The 21,400-nt window shown below is 47.5% G+C and overlaps 1 protein-coding gene across 6 annotated transcripts in view; it reads left to right on the top strand.

Moving 5' to 3' along the window:
• The window catches only part of FOXN3 (forkhead box N3), a 378,852-nt gene that overhangs the window by 202,645 nt on the left and 154,807 nt on the right, over nucleotides 1-21,400 (top strand). For all 6 annotated transcript variants that reach the window (XM_036240745.1, XM_036240736.1, XM_036240711.1 and 3 more), the window contains one exon: nucleotides 10,492-10,628. In XM_036240745.1, the coding sequence (XP_036096638.1) occupies nucleotides 10,492-10,628 (137 nt within the window). The remainder of the gene's footprint in view (nucleotides 1-10,491; nucleotides 10,629-21,400) is intronic.

Below are 21,400 nucleotides of genomic sequence, written 5' to 3'. Positions count from 1 at the left end.
GTTCCCACAGCAGGGCCTCCAGGGAAAGTGGGTGACTGATGGCTCCCACGGCCAGAGGCCTCTCCTTACGAAACAAACAAGTCAGCAACCCAGTGTGTGTGTTTTACGGAGAGAGAAGGTCTTGGTGATTTTTTTTTTTTTTTTAAAAACAAAAGGCCATGACTCTGGCTCAGTACACACACACACCCACCCACCCACCCTGTAACTGTACCTTTTACCTGACCAACGACTTTTAGTTATGGAAATAAGGTGATCAAATTATATGTGCCAATTAGATAAGATCATATTGGGACATTTAAAAATAGATGAGTAACTACTGACAACCAGAAGATAAAGTGGCTCTAGGTGGGCCAGTTGTAATCCTACCAAGGGCGTCTCTATCTTTATGTGCCTTATTACCCTCCATAAAACATTATTGCATTAATGATCACTGGAGGCATCTGAATCCGTCTCGAGAAAGCAGAGGTCCTGGGTAGAGGGCAGGTCCGGTCCAGAGATGGGCATGGCAGCCCTTTTTCCCCTCTTCACTTGTTAGTATGTTTATAAAATCCTTGACTGGCCCTGGCTGGTTTGGCTCAGCGGTTAGAGCATCAGCCTGCGGTACAGAGAGACCCGGGTTCGGTTCCCGCTAAGGGCACGTACCTCGGTTGCAGTTTGTCCCCGGCCCTGGTTGGTCGTGCGGGTGGCAGCCACTCGATGTGTCCCTTTCACATCGATGTTTCTCTCTCTCTCTCTCTTCCTCTCTCTCCTCCCGCTCTATCTGAACAAAAAATGGAAAAATGTCCTCGGGTGAGGATAAAAAAAAATAAAATAAATAAAATCCTTGACTGGGTCTTGACCTTTTAAAATATCCGGGTTTTTATTTCTTACAACTTAATGACTGGTGAATTTTACCTCCTCTCGTATGTATGAGCTTTAAGTCAGTTTGCCTTTTGAACTAAAAAAAAAAAAGGCATGTAAAAGGCAATTTAATATGTCTTTGATTCTACTATGTGTCCTCTTTGAAATTTGCCTATGCAATTTTAACTTGAAGACTGTTATTAAAACATTTTGAAAAAGGATTATATCCACACTTCGGGCAACGTGATCTCGTCATGGTACATTCCTCTTTCATAGATGATAAATAAAACCTTTTAAATGTGCATATCTGTTTCTGTAACAAAATTATTAGCAGTTAAGTGGTCACGAAGGATGTAGTTGTCTCTCCGTATATCCTGTGTGTGTGGTGGGGGTGTGCTGTGCCGGAGTTCCATTTACTGGAGAGGGCAGGTGTTCACAGGGGTGGAGCACGGCTGGTGTGAGAGCTGCCTGGAAACCCCCCGTTTACACGTCCTCTGTGCCGTGGGAGTGTTTGAGATGGTTTTAAACATCTTTGTATCGATGCTCGTTCTCAGCCTGCACAGGTAATACCGAGGTTTCGGGTAGAGGGGAGTAGTTAACCATTACTTGCTACAGGCCCCCAAAGGACAGACTGGTGAACCTAATTTGGGAGGCTCCAAGTTGGATAAGCGCAGAGATCTTAGAGATGCCAGTTCTTCGGCCTCCAGTCCTGGAGTGTGAGGGTACGCGTGTGTCTGTGCGCCCCCTCTGCTTTATTAGAACTTGCGAGTGCTGAGCTGGACAGGATTCGTAAGTAAATACATTTTAGGTGTTTTGATGGTTGTTTTATTATCGATTGTTGTTAGCGTACTAGCTCTTGACTGCCTTTGGCATTTGGGAAACAGTAGTCTGGAGAGTACAAAGAATAACTCATTTCAAGCCAAAAAACACTTAGTAGCTCCGCCAGCCTTCCCAAGTTGACATGCTTCAGATTTGGGGCCCTGCCCCCAATCCCGTGGAAATCACATCCGAGGTGATGGGGGGCAGGAGGCAGAACAGGCCTGTATCTAGTGGGTGGACAGAGAAAGTGCTGGTAACGCATAAACTGGTTTCCTCTTTTATTCACCCACCAACTTCATTAAAACACCCCCCCCCCCTCCGTCTGGCTGGTGTGGCTCAGTGGTTGAGCGTCGACCCATGCATCAAGAGGTCGCCGGTTCGATTCCTGGTCAGGACACATGCCCAGGTTGTGGGTCTAATCCCCAGTGTGGGGCAGGCAGGAGGCAGCCAATCAATGTTTTCTCTTATCGATATTTCTGTCTCTCCCTCTCACTTCCTCTTTCTCTAAAATCAATAAAGGAAAAATACAAACAGAAAAAGCACCCCCACACACACACACCAGTCCAGCCACCACACTCGTGAAACAGCTCCTTGCCCACCTGTGCCACCGGTGCCCTCGCCCCCATATTCACAGATGCTCAGTGGAGGAAGGGGGTTCAGAGACAGCCGCGGCGTGCTTCTGAAAGAGCTGAGGTGCTACGAAGTCTTCACAGACTCTCGTATCTGAATATTGTACAGGTGACATGTTCGTCACGATTTCCATCTTTACAGCTTTTAGAACACATCTGTGAAATAACAGCAAGATGGTTTCAGGAGCGAAGGCGGAATCTGTGTCCATGTTCAGAGGGCCTGTGGGCAGTGAGTCTGAAGTTTTCAGCGGCTGTGGTCAGCAGGGGCTGTGCACCAGCAACCTTCAGACCTGGCCCTCCGCCTGCAGGCCTCCCCACAGCTGCTGTGAGACTAGGCACTGTGCGCCGGGGTCCGGAGAGATCCCTGCCTGGACCACGGGTAGAATCTCTCTTTTTCATCCCTCTTTGTACTTGGGAGAGAAAACCCCAAACCCAAAAGCTATAAGAACAGAGTGGGGGCTTTTATTGAAAACACTGCAAACAGTTGTTGAGAAATTCCAAAAGTCTGGTGTGACTTCTTTTTAAAAATTTTGGAGTAATTGTCTATTTTTTTTTCTTAATTGATTTTAGAGAGAGAGGAAGGGAGAGGGAGAGAGAGAAAGAAGCATCGATGAGAGAGAGAAAGAAGCATCGATGAGAGAGAACATTGATTGGCTGCCTCCTGCATGCCCCACACTGGGGATTTGACCCACAACCTGGGCATGTGTCCTGACCTGGAATCACACTGGCGACCTCTTGGTGCGTGGGTCAATGCTCAGCCACTGAGCCACATCGACCGGGCGTAATTGTCTATTTTGTTGTGGGAAATGAACATTGATGTATCTAGAAAAAATTCTTTGTAAACAGCACCCCCCCCCTTCATGTACTTGGCCATTCCTCAGGTCATTTTCTTCATGTTTTTAAAATTTAAGAATTTCCCTGATATCTTTAGACTATAAATGACAGGATTTTAGGACCACAGGGCCTTTAGGAATCACTCACCTGCTCAGGACTTTGTTGTGGTACGATGTCATGGTCTTCCGTTAGAATAACTTAATTGTTCTGTGTTTTCTTTTTTTTCTCATATCACCTAACTTTCATATCACTTCTTTTGACGAATAGGAGAATTAAATTGATGACCCGCCCTTTAGATGCTGGGTATGGTGTTAGGTGCATTCTGTACATTGTCACCTCTAAGCCCAGCAGGATGTGGACGGGATAGCATCACCTCTGGCACAGAGGTGAAGAAGATGCCGGGCGGAGGGTATTTGTGCTTTATTCGTGGTAGCACCACTGGGTAGCTGTGTAGACAAGAACCATACAGGTTGATCCCCTTGTTGCTTGGGAGCTGCGTGAGGGGATGCATGCTGGAATTCTCCCGGGAAAGCCCTGAAGCGAGGACCTAAGGGCACGGGACTGTCGTCTGTGCGAGGCAAGAGGAGGTGCAGTGGGAACACCCTCTCTGGGAGGCTCTGCTCTCCAGTGGGGCAGGCCCGGGGGAGATGCCCTGGGGTGGGGTGGCGCATGCAGTTTTAAGGCCTCCCTGCCCCGCAGGGTTTGTCTTATCCCTCCTGTGCTGTCCTGTGGCCTTTGGACAGCTTGTGCGTCACTGCCAGCTGTTTGTTGCTTGTCTTCCTCTGGAGCTTCTGCATCCTACAGCAGGGACCCATCCGCTGTGTCCGGGGAATCCACCAGCACCTCGTGCGCCTTTGGCTCTCTGCTAGTGTTAAATGACAAGCTCCAAAGTGAGGCCCAAGGGGCTTTCCTTAGGCCATGGTAGTGGGACTAGGTTTTTGACCTGTTCAAGTCTGGACTCTGGCCTTGTCGGGGGCCTGACCCTGAGTTTTGTGGGAATGGGAACACCTGGACTGCTCCTCCCCCACGCCTCCATTCCCTGTCCCCATCCCCCATCCTTCCTGGTCTCCCTCTCTTTCTCCTTTAAGCCAGCTTGGGCCCGAGGGGCCGAGCGGGAGCCAGGAAGGAGGCAGGACCCGGTGTGGGGGGCTCCAGCAGGGCACCCCTAGGGGACTAGCTAGGTGTCCACAGCGAAACAAACTGGCTGTTTCTAGATCCCGGGGAACCTGCATGTTGGCTAGAAAGGCAACTGGAAAATCAGCACCCCCGGGGCCTCCCATCTATAAAGCATGTCCTTTGGTGCTGAGTGGCCGGTGTTCCATTTCCAGCGCGAGCCCTCGGATCCCAGAGGGAACAGAAAAGTAGCCTCAGAGGCAGCCCTCCCTGCTCTGGGACCTTTATTCTCTAAGGTGACTTCTGCCCATCCCTGCTCTGCCCGCCCCAGCGTTACTCTCTGAATTACTCTTCTCCCCACCCTGCCCCAGGACAGCGTGGCGGGCCGAGCCTCTTCACTTAGGGAAGGAGGTGGCGGGACCACAGGGCCCTGGGCACCCAGGAGGCCTGTGACTCCAGGTCCAGGCCCGTGCTTCCTCGGAGTCTGTTATCCCTCCTGGTTTCACTCAGGTGACCAGGTCTTGCTTTGTTTTGTTTTCATCCTTCTCTTTTCACGTCCCATCTTGGTGTACCTCACACAGGATGCTTCCTTTGGACCAAGCAAGTAGCATCAGACCATGGAAAACAAAAAGTCCTGAGTGGTTCTTTTTTTTCAGAACGAAATGTGCGTCCTTTCGGTCTGGCAGGTGCCTGCTCCGTCAGGGCGGGGGCTGCAGTTTCGGAGCTCAGTGTCAAGGGAAGCGGGCTGTGGGATATTTTTGTCCTCATCAGGAGGAAAGCAGCGTTTGCTGAGCTGCTGTCGTGTGCCAGGGATAGCATTGTCTCGTTTAATCCTCACAACAATCCTACGAAGCAGGTGTCATTTTACAGCCGGGGAAACTGGAGCTCAGAGCAGGCAAGTAACTTGCCCAAGGTCACACAGCTCGGACGTGGAAATAAGGCTTGGTCCCAGGTCTCCCCGACTCCAGTGTCCATGCCGACCAAATCAGGCTACCCTTTGAAAGCTCAGTAACGTGCTTCACTGCCTTCACAGGAGCATGGTACTGGCCAAGAACAGAAAAATGGCAGTGTTGGGATGGAGGTGGAGAAATGCAGGCCCGTGTAATTAATCCGTTAACAGTCTAACGCGTAGAGTTAGGAGCCTGTGGGATGATGAGGAAGCCAACCCAGGGAGGTCTGTGAGCTGCACAGTCATGATTTCAGGAGGCAGAGATGCCGGGTACAGCTTGGTCGTAATCTATTATTACCGATGGGCTCACTTATTCCAGTCTGTGTCTGTACCTCCTGCTTCCCCCCAACGCCCAGGTGTCCCCCTTTCCTGCCTTGTAGCTCTTGACATAGGTCATCATTGGCTTCCTAATCCCACAAGACTTAGCCCAACTCTCCTAGCCCCTGAAGACTCCTTACCTGGTTTTAGGTCCCCCAAACTACAGGCGCTCTGAGTCTGAGCCCTGGGTTCAGGCGTGGAAGCTGTAGGGCAGGGCGCTGAAGGCTGGACCGTAGCTTTGTGCATAACAGCCTCGTCTGTTCGTTTGTGTCTGTGGTTGCTTTTATGCTACAATGCAGAGCTTAGTGGTTTGACGGAGATCACATGGCCTACGAAATCTAACATATGTACTCGGACCCTTTAAGAAAAAGCTCATCAGCTCCCGCTGCAGAACCGATCCACCTTCGAGCGTTCCCTGGAAAGGTTGGGGTCGCCGAGGGCTCAGCAGAGGGGAGAGGCGGCGTGTCCAGCAGGTTCTTTCAAGTTCCTGAATCAGTCGTTCTTGACCGACGAACATCTCGGAGGTTGTATGTTCCAGGGAGCACTGAATTTCCCCCTTCTCGCAACCTTTGATCAGACCAAAGAGTTGGTTTTTTCTTTTTCTTTTCCTGCCGTTTCTCATCCATCAGCGGGTCCGGTGGGTTCTGCAGAATGCATCCTCCACCTCCACTCCTGTCCCTGGTCACTGCGGCCCGGACTGAGGCCTCACGGTGCCCGTCTCCTAACTCTGCACTCTCTTTATTTTCTTCCCAGAAGGCATTGCAGCCTGCCATGGTCTGCCTTGTTTCTTTCTTTCTGTCTGTTACTCTCTTCTTCCACTTCTAGAAACTACTCTTCAGGAGAGCAGGCCCTTTCTGTTCTGTTTGTATTCACCAGTTATACCCCATGGCACCTGGCTTGTCATGGGCACCACGTGGATGTGGGGCTGGACGAGAGTGGTTGGCGTCGGAAACACCCTCAGAAATGGTGTATCAGAAACTTCCAAAGGGATCATGTCAATTCGCCAAGAACATGTAACCAGCTCCCTGCTCCATGTGATGTCCTGCCTCGTTACCGCTCCCCAAGCACAGCCCTGCCTGCATCGGGCGTCCTGTTGGGCGTGGTGAGGGAGTCCTCCGTGGGTGCAGGAAGTGGGCCTCACTGCCCACCAGTGACAAGAAGGGGGAGAACATGGAAACCATTGTGCTGGATTAGTGTTGACCACACTCTTGGGTCCCCAATTTCTAGTAAGAAATAGATGCTGCCTTGTGATCCCGTACGCACCTGTATACGTGTATACACACACACACATTTCACAAAATGTCACTTGCTCCAGATATTTTCTATCCTACTCTGTCCTGTTGGGGTCTGTTCCGTTGCATTAAAACAGTGCTGCCAGGCGACCCATTCCATTGATTCCATGGCCCATTCATGTGTCGTAGCCCGCAGTTTGTGAACGGTGCTTATGCTCAGAACTCACAACCTGGTGAAGACACCCCCAAACGAAGACACGCGGGCAGACCGCCAGGTGCTGCTGCACCGGTGGGAGGGGGCGGTTCACCAGCCGCAGGAGACGCCCCCGGATCTAGAGCGCCCAGGAAAATAAATGTTACTGTAGAAGTTAGATACGGGATTTAATTTAGTTGTTATTCTTATCTCTCTTTTTTAAAAACCTTTCTCACTAATCAGTTCTTCCACAATATAGGCTCTTCTTGTGTGCTTTTTCCTCTTGTGCACTGATGTTTTTATTGCTAACAGGGGTTGGTTGTCTGTTATTCCCCAGGTGCTTTTTAATTAAAAAAAAAAAAGATTGACCTCCTTTATGTCTCTTCACTCATTTTTCTATTAGTTTTCTCAAATTATATATATGTGTGTGTAGAAAAAAATGTATATTTAACATGAAATGTATCTGTGAAGGAAGATCTTTCTTCCCTCATAATTTTGAATTCCTTAATATTTACTGAACCGTGGCCCTCACAGTTATCACAGTAAAAAAGTTGTTTAGATAAGATGCAGTTATTCCTGAAGGCCCTACTCTCGAGCATGTTGCGCGACTAGAATAAGATTGCACCCTTCTCTCCGTTAAATGTGAGTTTTACTGGCCAGAGAAACTTGAGCCTTCTCGCCTGCATATTTCCTTTTGAAAAGTTTGCAAGTCAACCTTCTTACTATTCTGAACCGTTACGGGAAACCAAGGCGAATAGCTTGCAAATGAGACCAAGAGCCCACCTCTTTCCTGCTTCCAAGCTCCTCAGCGCTCTCCCCTGTCCCCTTATTGGAGGAATCAACGAGATTGACAGCGATGCCATGGGTGTGTCCTGAAGATGCTGCTTTTGTTTATTTTTTGCTGTTTGGAAATTCTGTGACACTGAAAGCAGTGTCTTGGTCTGTAAACACCGATCAGCATTTCCAGGTCCCTTTCACTATAAAGTGCAGGCCAGACCAAGGTAGGAACCATTCGGATCCAAAGCCCAGGCAGGTGGCTGCAGTGAATGAAGGAACTGATGACGTCCTGACCAAGTGCACCTAAACCTCACCTTGGTGACCACTGTGCAGAGAGGGGGCAGAAGAAACTGTGTAGCAGCTAGGTTCCTGTGAGCCAGTGTTGGCTTCCTGAGCAAGGGAGAAGTTACAGTATAGAAGACATGGAGGAGGGGTGCATAGAAGGCAGATGGGGTGCTGATGGAATCATGGGGAGATCTGAGTAGAACAGCTCCTCAAAGTGAATTTGCTAAACAGTACGCACGAGTAGGCTTATCCCCTCCGGCCCGCAGCTTGCTGGGGGCCCTGCCCACTGCCACTGTTGGAATTTGGAGGAAATCAGATTTGACTTAATGAAAGGCATCGCACAGCCAGCTCCGCTCTTCCCTTCTGTCAGAAAGGAGGTTCGTGACATCGGCACCACTTGTTGAGGACCGGCAGGTGCTGCCCCTGTGCCCGGTGTTTCACGGCATGCGGCCGCCGGCCCTGGCTCCAGTCTCTAGGGAGGAAGCCCAGACTTTCTGTGGGACCACGATTTGCCCAGGGCCACACAGGAAATGCGGAGCTCCAGAACGTTTGTTTCGACTGTAACTCCGCCCGCTTCTCACACCTGGATCCCCTGCCTCTGACACCCCCGCCCCCACCCCGTGGGTTTTCCATTTAGTGTGTAAATAGTATTGTGGTATAATAAACAAGCTACTTAGGTCCGGATTAGAAGAAACCACATTCTTGGCCTATTGTTACCTCCCTAAGAGGGTCCATTGTCTTTCCTTGCTTTGTTGTGTTTTTATTCCCTGTAAGATTAAACGGCCCTACCCTGAAAGCACCTTGAAGAAAACAAAAGCCACTAGTTCCCAGGGCTGAGCTAATCTCTTTGCAGGAATGTTGGGGTTGCCTGTGGGCCGGGCCCTCCAGGGCCTTGTGTTCCAGTGGATCTGAGAGGCAGGTCCCACTGGGCTCTCCCGGCAGCTTGGATGCGGTCTGAGCAGGACTACTGGCCATGGTGCGCTTTTGTGCTTTGTTTCATATTGTCCAAATTCAGTAGTTATGGTCTCAGTCTCCCCCACTCCACCCCTGAGCTTCTGCTTTCTTCTAAAAAGTGTGCCTTTTCCAAAGAAAAGAACAGAGGGTCCACGTACATCATTTGGGGCCCTGACGGCTTAACTCAGAAAGTATCCTCAGTGCCCTGAACGACCCTGGGCTTGAAAATGACAGACGAAAGCAATGACCACATAAGGACATTGAATTCTCCAGAGTTGACAGCTTTTGTATCTTTAAACAGCGGAATAATTCAGCTGGGAACTTTGACCTGACTAGGGTGTGTTTGGGGTCAGGGCTGAGACGGGGGTGACGGGGGCTCCAGCCTCTGACCTTGGCTTTGAGCAGTTTTCTGTTCTCAGTGCACCAGAAAGAGCTCATTGCAGTCACACTGCTCGCTGGCGTTGTTGCTGGTAAAGAATTTCAATGCGTTCTGTGAATAAGTTTGTAAGTAAATGACTGAAGTACAGACTTGCTAAAGTTTCTTCAAAGAGTTTAGGACTCACTTATTTTTCTAAGAGATTTTTCTGGGCTCCCCAGCCCCAATACTAGTTAAGCGATTTTCCTGTTTGCTTTCTAAATCTTCCTGGGATACAATAGTTCTGAAAATAAGAGCGTCTGTTGGCTGGAAACACTGGGGTGGGCATGGGTTTATGTAATTTGACTCCTTTTCTCTCCAAATCAGTAAATATTTACAAGTGACCTTATCAAACAGCTTGGGTACATTCGGTCACTTGAAAGCAGCCGGAGTAGCAACTGCCCGTGGCCGGCAGCCAGTTCCAGTGGCCTCGGGAGAAGTACTTATCATTATTATTTTTAAAAATAAAATGCTGCCCACAGACCAGAAGCCGCCGCCCACAGAAAGTGGGCCTCAGCAAGCCTTTCTCCTTCCTTGTAACAAGCTTTATAAAATTTGCATTTTAAAGTTTTACTTCCAAAGGTTCAACCCCTTTCGCCCGGGAGCAGTGCTGAGATAAATACAGGCTGGTTCAGGTTGTGTGTCCGGGAAGAATTACAGAATTCATTTGAGGCTTAAACGTCATACTTTTGCGAGTTAGTAGGAAAAGAAAGCGGATTGCTTTTCTGGTTTTGTGAAGTGGTACCGAAGTGACAGCGTTTAAAGAAAAAAGCAACTCTGGTGTTTTTGAAGCGGCAATGGAGTTCAGAGTCAGAGGGTGTCTTAGCCTGCATTTTCTTTCCGTGTTGGAAATCTGACACTTAAAACTGTTAGGTCATGAAAATGACAATATTCGTATTCCAGCCTCCCCTGGTCATAACGTGTTCATTCTGTCTTCAGACGAGTTAAACTGGAAGTGCATTTTATGAGGTTCTGTTGTCAGAGTATAGTATTCGGTATTGAAGGCTGGCAAACAGTTAACAAATAAGTGGGAGACTTTTAAAGATATGTAACTATGATAATGACTAATATCTGCTTCATGAAAAATAACATTTTCTGAACTAATGACTTTTGTATTTTTATTTTCTTTGCAGAGTATTGGGAAGGGGTCATTGTGGTGCATAGACCCGGAGTATAGACAAAATCTAATTCAGGCTTTGAAAAAGACACCTTATCACCCACACCCACACGTGTTCAGTACACCTCCCGCCTCTCCTCAGGCATATCAAAGGTAAGCAATTCAGACTTTCTTTTTTTTTTTTATGTCTACCGAAGTTGCCTTAGTTTTGGCAGAGACCAGCGCTGAAACTAATGTAATAGACTGGATGGTTTTTAAACAAGGTGAATGAGAAAGGAGGAAGGTCTAATCGGAGGCATCGCCACGGTTGTGTTCCTTGCAAACCTTACCGCGTTCGCTGTCCTGGAAGGAGTTTCCGAAGCCTCGCGGCAGGTGGGGTGGCGTCTTCCCGGGTGGGAACATTTACAGGGAGAAGCTGACGGTTCTGGCATCTCAGTGTGTCGCAGTTTGCTGGAGTACAAGTGTAGAAGGAGTCAAGCAGGCGATTCTGTCTTCCTGCCGACTGACGGGCAGTGCCTACAGGTGTTCACCGAAGGGCTCCCCCGATTGTTGTCATTCTGGTCTCCATGAGGACAGTGCTCCGAGTGACCATTTTGTTGTGGTTACGTGGTGTTTGCCTCTGCAAGGAGAGCAGCAGGGAACAAAGGCAACTTTTATTCCCCTCCACACGCCCGTTTGTTTGGAGACAAGGAGGTCATTTTTACAAAGATATGTCATGGGGGGGGGGTTGTCACTCATCACTGTTTAAAAAAGTGTTATTAGTGTTAGATACAAAAAAAATAGCCACGTCGAACAGAACCAAATTTTAAAATTGGTTTTATCTTACATAGTGCTTGGCTTTGAATATCCTAAAAAGGAATGATTTTTAACGGCTAGAAATGTTTCTGTTGTAACCACCCAGCGAAGAGAGATTTTCCTTGGGCTGCAAGTTTATGTCAGTGAGAAAGGGCGTGAATGCACAGATTTGAGTAGTTTTAGAGTCGCCGCTTTGCAGATCCTTTCTTCTGTCTCGTGCTCTGCAGAAAGGAGCACACAGGGATCCTCGGAAGGGCGTTGATGAAGTTCTTGTGCGTCTCAGTTGAGAAGCGTTCCATCACAGGCCCGAGACAATCCGTCTTCAGCCAGAGACGGGAAGGAACAGCTGGGCTCTCCGCGAAGACTGCTGTATGTCTGCCTTTGCTAGGCGATTAGCGTGATGGTATCCATAGCAACTGGAGCGTCTCCATAGTAACGCGTAGCCGAGACAGGTGCAGTTGCATCACAAGGCTGTTTGTTGCCTGGCAAAAGGACAGGCCATTAGTACTTAGATATACGCTGTTGCCTTAGAAACAAATAACCCGACATAGCAACTACAGTTGGTTTGAAAGATTTGGGTGGGGGGGGAAGGCTGTAGCAGCTTTTGTCTATGTTCAGAAAAATCAGTGGAAACGTACTTTATTGGAAATGACAACTTGAGGTCATAGAGCTGTAGGGAGATAAAATGGGATTTTCCAAAGCAACCCAGCCAACATTGTAGACATGTCCAGAAGGACAGAGCCATATGCTTGGTTTTCTTCTTGTGGCTGTAGCCACTCCTGAAATCTGGACGGGAACTGTGACTGGAGTGGAGAATTGCCGACCTCCGAGGTTGGTGGGGGAGGAGATAACACCGGTTGCTGGAATATTTCCCAGATTCTCTTGTTCCTTTGTCCCTCTACTCCCCCTACCCTGCAGACCCCACAGAATGCTCCTTCCTTTACTCCCCACTCGGTACCTCGGAAGCATTTCATATCCTCTTGCTTCTAGGAAGTTAAGAACATTAAGTGTTATTCACTGGGTCATATCATTGGTTCATTTAGGCCAGTATTTTGTTGCCAAGTGTGACCCCAAGGGAAGCGCAGTAATTATTTAATAATTTGAAGGATTACAGCAGCGCTCTGGGGGTTGCGGGAGGAATGCACACTCAGGCGAGAGAGGCTTTCAGAACTGGCCTGAGCTTAATGACTTCTTTTGATTTTTTTTTTTTTCCTTTTTTTTAACATACGCATAAAGATGCAGATGAACCAGAGCTTTGGTAATGAAAATTATTTCCAAACAAATACTTCAGAAATTGTGCCATCACCTCCAGTTCCTTGTCTTCTAGTTGACTGAGGGAAGAAAAAAGCACCCGTATTTACCCACGCGGGTGCTAGGATTTCACCTCCATAAAGGTCACTGGATGTGGCGTGAGATGACAGATCAGATTCTAGCCTGCCTCGTCCATGTCTTAACTCTGTGAGGGCAAGTCCCTTTCTCTTTCCTGGGGACTGTAAGCCCTTCATCTGAGAGCTAACGGTGCTGAATACTGGATGATTGTACGATATTTCTGTTGCTTCTAATGACGGGTGATCTTCAGCTCTGTTCTGAGCCACAGAGCCGCATGTGGACGTGACGTAGGGAAGTGGGGCACAGTGAGTCACTAAGCAGGGACCAGAAAGGCCGACCTGACATTACGTGGCTGGGTCCCTGTGACACAGGCTATCACCTGTCAGCTTCTTGCAGGATTGCTGTGCAGGGCGCCTGGGAAGTGCTTGGCTTTCATGGAGATGGTACTTAGCATGTTGAGGATGGTGATTATACTAGATGGGTGGTTATTGCTAGTACTCGCAGGTGTGCTTGGCAAGGAGCGCTCTGAGCTGAGCTGCAGGTGGCCAGAAGTTGTGCGGGGGAGGGGAAATGAGGTATCTGAAAACGCTGCCCCCACACTTCGTTCTCGTCCAAATAAAATGCTCAGTGTTGCGGCGCGTAGACCCCTGCCCCTGACTCCCAGTGTACCCTTCCGGACGTTTGTTAGAACGGTGCTGTGTTGTTAATTGAAGTGCGGAGTCCAGTGACATTAGCTCCTCATTGGTTTGCTAAGGTGGCCGTAGCAAAGTCACAGCTGAGGAACAGCAGGAATTCATTGTCTTCCCCTTCTGGCGGCTAGAAGGCCAGGTCAAGGTGTCAGCAGGGCTGGCTCCTTCTGAGGGCTGTCCCCAGGCCCTCACCTAATGTCCGTGTTGCTGGCATCTTTTGGCGTTCCTTGGCTTGAAGAAGCATCAGCCTGATATTCACATGGTGCCCTGCTGGTATGTTGTCTGTGCCCATATTTCCACCTTTTATAAGGACACCGGTCATATTGAACGAGGGGCCCACCCTATGCAAGTATGATGTCATCTTAAGTAATTATATCTGCAAAGACTCCACTTCAAATGAAGTCACATTCTCAGGTACTGGTGCCCAGAACTTGAACATGTGAATTGGGGCAGATGGGTACAATTTGACCCATAACAGCCCATTTCTTCTTGAGTAAGGAATATATATATATTGTTGTTGTTGATAAAGACATGGAGGAGCAGAAAGGACTGAAATGTTCAAAAACAAAATTAATCGAACTGTGTGGTTTGTAGAGTTTCCTGGATGATCAGTTTTCAGAGAAGGGAAAGTTGATGAAGTCGATCTAATGTGGGGCCAAAGGTCTCAGCATCCCCAGGCCTCTGGGCTGTGAGCTGGGTCTGCATGATTGGCCCAAATGCACATACACCCCGATTGAAGGGACTTCCCCCCAATGCACCTTCCATTTGTGGTTTCAATATCTTCGCCTAAAATAATGGCAGCTGATTTTATATTTCGTGTAAAGTATTGTAGCCTAACACGTACAAAATTAGAAAAATCCACAAGACTGTTATTTGATCATCTAGGTCTGAAAATTTCTTTCTTGGATGACTTCAAAGTCTGCCAAGTCAAAACATTTTAAGTTGCTCTCCTTTTTTTAAAAAAGAAATTCTGGATAGTTAAACGTATCATTTAGCTATTTATATTTATTTACTTATTTTTGGTTTCTTCTGAGCAGTTTAGTGAGCTGCCAAAACAACGATGACAAAAACCCACCTCTCCAAAGATTTGGCCTTTCAGACATTGAGGGTTTTTAGTGCTGACTCAGCAAAAGGTTTTATTCTAGCCTGCCTGTTCACGTGCTTTGAGCTTATTTTTAAAAACTCGTTAAATGCCTATGTAGCAGAGTAATACCACTAAGGATAGAGAAATTGTAGAGTGGTCAGTATATATTTGAATAATGACATCATCAGAGTCCTCAGCTGGTCATGAAGCTTTGGCTGAAAGAGTGAACTGGTAAGGGCGGATGCGGGGTGGCGCTGGGAGGGGGTAGGGAAGGTGAGGTGCGTGGGGAGCTCATCCTTTTAGACAATTAGACGATTAGAAAGTCCTCAGAATGTTAAGCTTGTTAATTCCCCCACTAAAATGCTGACTTTGCACACAGCAAGGAATTCATTGCTTGGGTAGCAGCCAGTGATTTTTTAACTTACAAGACATCTTTCATTCTAGTTATTCAAAGGGGTGTGCATTTGATAGGTGCCAGAGAGCTGCAAAGACACAAGAAAACCAGCGTTAACTTGCGCGGAAGGAGTGTATCTGTTAGATTGTTGTGTTGTTGCTGGTTCCCACTCAGCCAAGTGGACTGAGGACTGTGCTGAGTAGCACCATTGTGACACTCCTTGTATTTACTTGTAAGCAAGAGATGTGATGGGAACTGGAAAGAGTTTTTAAAGTCCTTCTCTCGTGTTCAGTACACTTACTTGTGTAAGTTTAATTAAAAAGGGTGAGGTGGCCCCGGCCGTTGGCTCAGTTGGTTGGAGCATCGTCCCATACACTGAAAGGTTGCAACTTCAATCCCCACCCCACCCCCAATCTGGGTGCATATGGGAGGCGACTGATCACTGTTTCTCTCTCACATCTATGTTTCTCTCACATCTATCTCTTCCTCTAAAAATCAATAAAGCATATCCTCGGGTGAGGATTTGAAAAAATAAATAAAGAGAATGAGGTATTCAGTATTTCAAAAGAGTATCATTAAACTGCAACTTTTTGCTTAGAGAATTTTTTTTTAAAGAATGTTAACTTAAAAAAATCACATGAAGCTGCATTGTGCTCAATATGGAGAGGGAATTAATGTGGTAAAATGGATGTGGGATGAGAAACATTTGCAAATATAAACTTAATTTGGTCAGGCGTGGTTGGTCACTCATATCTAACAAACCGCTCATTTACAATGTGAGCTTTAAAAACCCATTAGTTGGCAATAATTTTGTTTGCATATCAAATTATATTATCTATTAACTTCTGTTATATTTTCCGAGTTGGTCTCGGAATAGTTTTGAGATAAGCATTTTGCCTGCCATATGCTGTCCACTGTCCATTTCATTCTCTTTAATCCTACATTATTTTATTCAAATGGAAAACTGTCCCTGTTATCTTTGAGCACTTATGTACTAGGCATGCCGCATGAGGACTGTGCCCAGTCATCCAATTTTATTGTTTTCACACTCACTTTGAAAATTGAATGTTTAAACAGCTGGGCTGATTATATCTGTTTTACTCAGGTGCTGAGTAAAACTCACGGCGGAGAGAGCCACGTGGAGTGACCTTCCATCTTCTGAATTCTTGGGGTTCCTGGTTTGTACTTTTAAATATATATATATATATTTATTGATTTTAGAGAGAGAGAAAGGGATAGGGAGAGAGAGAAACATCCATGAGAGAGAACATTGACTGGCCGCCTCCTGCATGCCCCCCACTGGGGATTGGGCCCACAATCTGGGCATGTGCCCTGACCAGGAATCAAACCAGCGACCTCTTGGTGCATGAGTCGACGCTCAACCAGTGAACCACACTGGCTGGACCTGGTTTGCACTCTTAATAGCAGAAGTGTTAGGTTCTCTTCAGGTCTACTATCTATGAATGTCTTGCTGGCTACTGAGATGATGGATAACAAAGATGTTCTGTGTCCCTGATTTTCCTGGGTAGAAAGTTGAAGTATTGATGGACTGGGTAGGAGTCTGGGGTCTTTGCCACCTTGCTTCCTGTTTAGTTGGTTCTCCAAATAGCCAACGGAGACCCTGGCAGGTTCTTGATCAGACCTCTTAGACACTGCTAGAGCAGGGTAGTGTCTGCTAGGTGGGGCTGACTCGCCTTCTGTGTTCAAACCCCTCCCCTTCCCAGAGGGGTTGTTGCGGGGAGGTTGATCTTCATGTTAGAAATGTGAAAGAACTGTCAAAAATGCATGAAACCAACAAGTACAACGTGAAAACAACAGGCAGTGTGTTGTTTCACAGTGATGTAAAATAGGCCAATTTTTCATCTCGACAGAAAATAAAAATCTATCACTGCCGCGTCTAAGCTTCTCATTACACTAAATGCTTCTGGATTTTATAGATGGAAAGGGGGGTGATGTTAAGAAATAGAGGTGTGATATAATTAGATTGGATAGTAGAATCCATCATTCATAAAAGATTTGAGGAAGATAGAATGGGGGAAGGATTAGTCTACTCAGCAGTGAATTAGGTTGGTCCAAAGGTAGTCTTAGGTAATATTAATAAAATATAAGTATTTGAACAAGGGAGGTGGTGGCCATTAATTCCTACTTTCAGTGGGGCTCAAACCTCACTAGGAAGTTTCCGTCCAGATTGGAGGAGCAGTTTGAGAGAGTGAGGAGAGCAGTCAGGTTGGCTAGGGGATCATGTGTTACTGCTGAAGAGCTGGGAATATGTATGTAACTTGGAGAACATTAGGAGGTCAGCATGCCAGCCGTGAGCTGGGAGGGATTTGTGTCTCATGGGTAGAAGTTATAGAAAGAAAGATCTGGGCTCAGAGAAAGATCTCTCTGAGATAACAGCATCAAATACTGTGCCAGACACATAACAGGAGCTGGGTAAATGTTTGGGTTGATGGCTGAGCATCCATGGGCAGGGCTAGACAACTAGCTGCCGAGATCCTTCGAAGAGATTTCATTCTTGCAGGGAGAATTTCAAGGTCATCCCTTCCAACTCTTGAATGTTTTGTCTGTTGAGTTGCTCAGACAGTAGAGTGATGGGATATCGGTCCGCCCGCGGCCGTTGTCATTCTCCAAGCTCACGGTGTAGGTTGGAGACAAGCATGAAGGAAAATATGCATGGCTTTGTTACTCACAAATGAAAGGTCAGGTTCTTCTCTTGAAATTGCTAAATCCAGACTTCAGGACTGTGATGGGACTGATTGAGTTCCTCTTCACTCGGTGTCGTCCAGCTTTTTTATCCTTGCCTTGTAATTACCCCCTTGCTCAGTGACACTTCTCTGCGTTTCCTCCCTTTGAATAAAATGATCGCCGCAGTGTTTTGCCAAGCAGAAGATCATTTCCAGAAGCTGTCCATCAAATCATCCAGACCTTCCCCCCATTGTTTATCCACTGAATTAACGAGAGCAACACCGCCCTTCGTGCACTGCTCCACGGGAGAGCCAGACTGGAGTCCTCGTTCTGTGTGATCACACGGTTTTGGCCAGAGTGTCCGGTCGCATTCTTAACCTTTTTTTTGCATGAGGTCCTTGTCGCATTATTTGTTTAAACCATCACTGAGCTTCTGCCATATATGCGAAAGTTGCAGAAAGGGTGTGAGAATCCTCACATTCCACATTAATTGCTAACTTCTGATTCTTACGTCATCTGGAGAAAACATCCATAAACCATTGAGACACATTTTTTAATCCTTATTTTGTTAGGTTGAGTTGCTTAATCACAGTAATCCAAGTTGAGACATGTTCACGGTGTGTTTATCTACTTTTCGATGGAAAGTTTTGGTCAAAGTCTGTTTACCAGCTTGCTTATTCCACCCGTGTCTCTCTGACAGACCTAGTGCCCCTCACCCAACACACACACTCTCTCCCCATCTGGTTTGGCAAAAAGAAAAGTGAATGGGGAAAACGCATTCAGAGGAAAACAACAGAAGAACTTGAGCAGCTTTCTCTTCCTCCTTCCCTCTCCTCCTCCTCCTCCTCCCCACCCCCTCCTCTCTCCCTGTTCCTTCTGCTACTGTGGGGCTTCTGAGTGAAATAATTTTCTTATTGAACTATAAGGAAAGCAGAATTTCTTCTGAGTTAGAATGGACACACACCCCTTTTTAACTTATAGAGAAACAGGTACATACAGATATTCTACACACACACACACACACACTTTTAAACTGCAGCATAGATGCCCACTGGAGGTGAGTGTTTTGGCCCTTGTGAGTTCCTCAGGCCCACAGGCGCCTGCCCAGGCTTGTGTCCACGTGCACTAGCTGTGGAGTGGACCCAGCTGGTCGTGCAGCTGGGCAGACGGATACACACAGCAGCGGGCAAGTCTGGGGAAACAGTAAGGATGCAGAAAAATAAAAACGATCTGAAGCTTCAGGCTCTCAGAGTGTGGCCCTGGCCTCCCCTGCTCTCCCCTGTCCCCCTGTCTGTCAGAATCCTGCCCTGTGGTGGACCTGAAGTCACACAAGGCACTCTATCCTGTGCCTGTCTCTGAGGGACTCTGTTGCCCTGGGGAAGGTCCTTGTGCCCCCCTGGGCCTCGGTTCCTCATGTGCACTGAGAGGGTGCACTGTGGATGGAGCAAGACGTGAGGACCCCACACTTGCCGGACAGACTGGGACTGGGGGGCCCCCAGGCTCCCTCCCAGCTCCTGCAGGCCATCCACCATCCAACCAGGCTCCGAACAAGTCCCAGCCAGTCTCAGACTCTCTGGTGAGAACCTTGCCGGGGTCACTTAACAACGGTGTGACCTTGGACAAGTTACTTGAACTCTGAGCCTCCGTTTTGTTATCGGTGTCGTGGCATTAAATTAAGTAAAAGGACGTATCGAATGTTTAGCACTGTGCGGGGCCCACAGAAAATCAATGCATTTTAATTCCTCCTTCCTCACCGTTGCCTGACTTTGTTTTGGTAATTGTGTAGTTTTGTTTTTGCACATGCTACGTACCAACTTGGCCTTTGTCTGTGTGGGTTTGCATCGTGAGATGTCTTTTTTATACTTTATATTCTATAGTTCTACTGGATTTAAGATCGGTGAAAACCAGGACTGAGGTCTCGGCCCCTGAGCTTTCAACAGAACCTGCATACAAGGATGTGTATCAATGATTTCTCTCGGCATAGTGCAGATTATGAAAATAGTGCAAAAATCATTTTCTTCTGCTTGCTCAGGAATGCTAGAGAAATTGGCTACCCTCCTCCCCTTCACTGTCCCCAAACAAGGGACGGTGGAGGAGGAGGAGGCAGACACTCTGCTCTGTATCCCTTGCCTGTTAAGACACTGGAGCGATTTTGCAGTGTTGGTTGGTGTCTCTTGCCCTCCATCGCCTTCCCCATCTGTCCGCCAAGGCCCCGCTGTTCCTTTGGGCATCACAGATTTGGACCGGGTCATTCTGGAATCCTGAGAGACCCATCACGCCGCTCTGGATGGAGAAGTTATAAATTCCAGGCTGTTGACTCCAAGGCACCAAATATTGTCAGAGGACTAAACATTTTGCAGCTGCCATAGAAAATGCAAATGTGCTCAAGGTGGTGCTGGCCAGAATGGCCCCCCGCTTTGTCTCACACGCTATCCCTTTGCAGAGAAGCCTCCCTCTCCTCCCGGCAAAGAAGCGCCCTCTGTACACTTAACTGCACCGGAGCATTGGAAAGGTGAGGCGCTCCGACTCTCCCTGCCCAGTGGCAGCGGGAAAAGTTTTCACTGCAGGCTGGCCGAAAGAGCCAATTGTGTTCCTTCTCCAGCAGATACATAATCCGTGTTTAAATCTCTTGGCAGTCACTCATTAGTTTTTTTTTTTTCCTCCCCCTACATTCTTTTCTTTGATGAGAACAAAGCCCATCTCCTCCCTGTTCTACATCTTGCTTCTTTCTCTCTCCCAGGAAATCTCACTGTCTCACTTTCATCCCCGAAGAAAAAAGTCACCCAAATGTTATCCTCCCCTACCTGCTGAAAGAGGAAGATCTCGATTCTTTGTACTTTAAAATCTGTGTGCAGAATTCACACATGTGCCGCGCCCCAGGCCCGGGGCTCTGCGGAAGGTGTGCTGGCGGTAATGCCCAGGCCCCGCCAGCTAAGGACCCCTCCCTCAGCAGCTCCTCCTCCCAGCTCTTTAAGGGGCTGTTCTTGAGAAAGGAAGGATTGGACATATGGTAACTCCAGTGGAATTTTATTCTTATTAAAGCCCTTTGAAGTTCCCTCTCGCTAACACCACCCCCTCTTACCCCACCTCTTAGATGTGGCCCATTCTGTCATCAGGATTGCTGAAGTCAAAGTTATAGGACAACCAACCTGCATTTCTGTGGAATAACTCTTTGATGCGGAGTCCAACCAAAAACCATTTCTACCCAGCGTTCTGCATGTCTAAGAAATAAACTACGAATGAAAGCTCTTTAACACTATAGGGTTATCAAGAATTTTTAATTTAGTTTGTTTCCCCAGCTTTAGACCCTAAACCAGGGGTGGGGAACTTTTCTTTTCTTTTTCTTTTTCTTTTTTTGCCGAGGGCCATTTGGATATTTATAACATCATTCAAGGGCCATACAAAATTATCAGCTTACAAATTAGCCTGCTGTATTTGGTCAAGCTGATTTGGTGAGGCCTGTGATATTAGCTGGTCCTGATTTCTCAGGCCCTATTCGGCGCGAGGGCCGGACGTTCCCCACCATTCTGGATTTGGGGAGGGAAGCAGAAAGCCGAGCATTTATTGAACACCTAGTATGTGCTGGGCTTGGTTTAACAGGCATCGTATAGGCAGTGTTTTAAGTCTTGTAAGAGTCTGATGAGATTGATTTTTATCACTGTTTTACATGTGAGCAAACTGAGGCCGAGAGGTCGTCACATGACTGCAACGGGCAGGTCACAGGGCTCGAAGGTGGCCAAGCGGGGACCTGAGCCAGCTGGTCTCACTGTTCTGGCTCCGGAAACAGCTCTTCTCACCGGAATTTAGCACCTGCGGTCACCGTCTTCTATGGAAATAGTTGTTCCCGGGTATCTAATAGCTGAAGAATGAGCCTGGAAAAGGAAGAAGGGCGTGTCGCTTTCTAAAAGGCTTTGTAGCGGTGTAATGAGGGTGAGACTCATTTAGGACG

The sequence above is a fragment of the Molossus molossus genome, unplaced genomic scaffold (assembly GCF_014108415.1).
Source record: "Molossus molossus isolate mMolMol1 unplaced genomic scaffold, mMolMol1.p scaffold_m16_p_1, whole genome shotgun sequence".
Lineage (NCBI taxonomy): Eukaryota > Metazoa > Chordata > Mammalia > Chiroptera > Molossidae > Molossus > Molossus molossus.
Note: the sequence above shows the minus strand (reverse complement) of the source record. Positions and strands in the feature narration are given on the sequence as shown.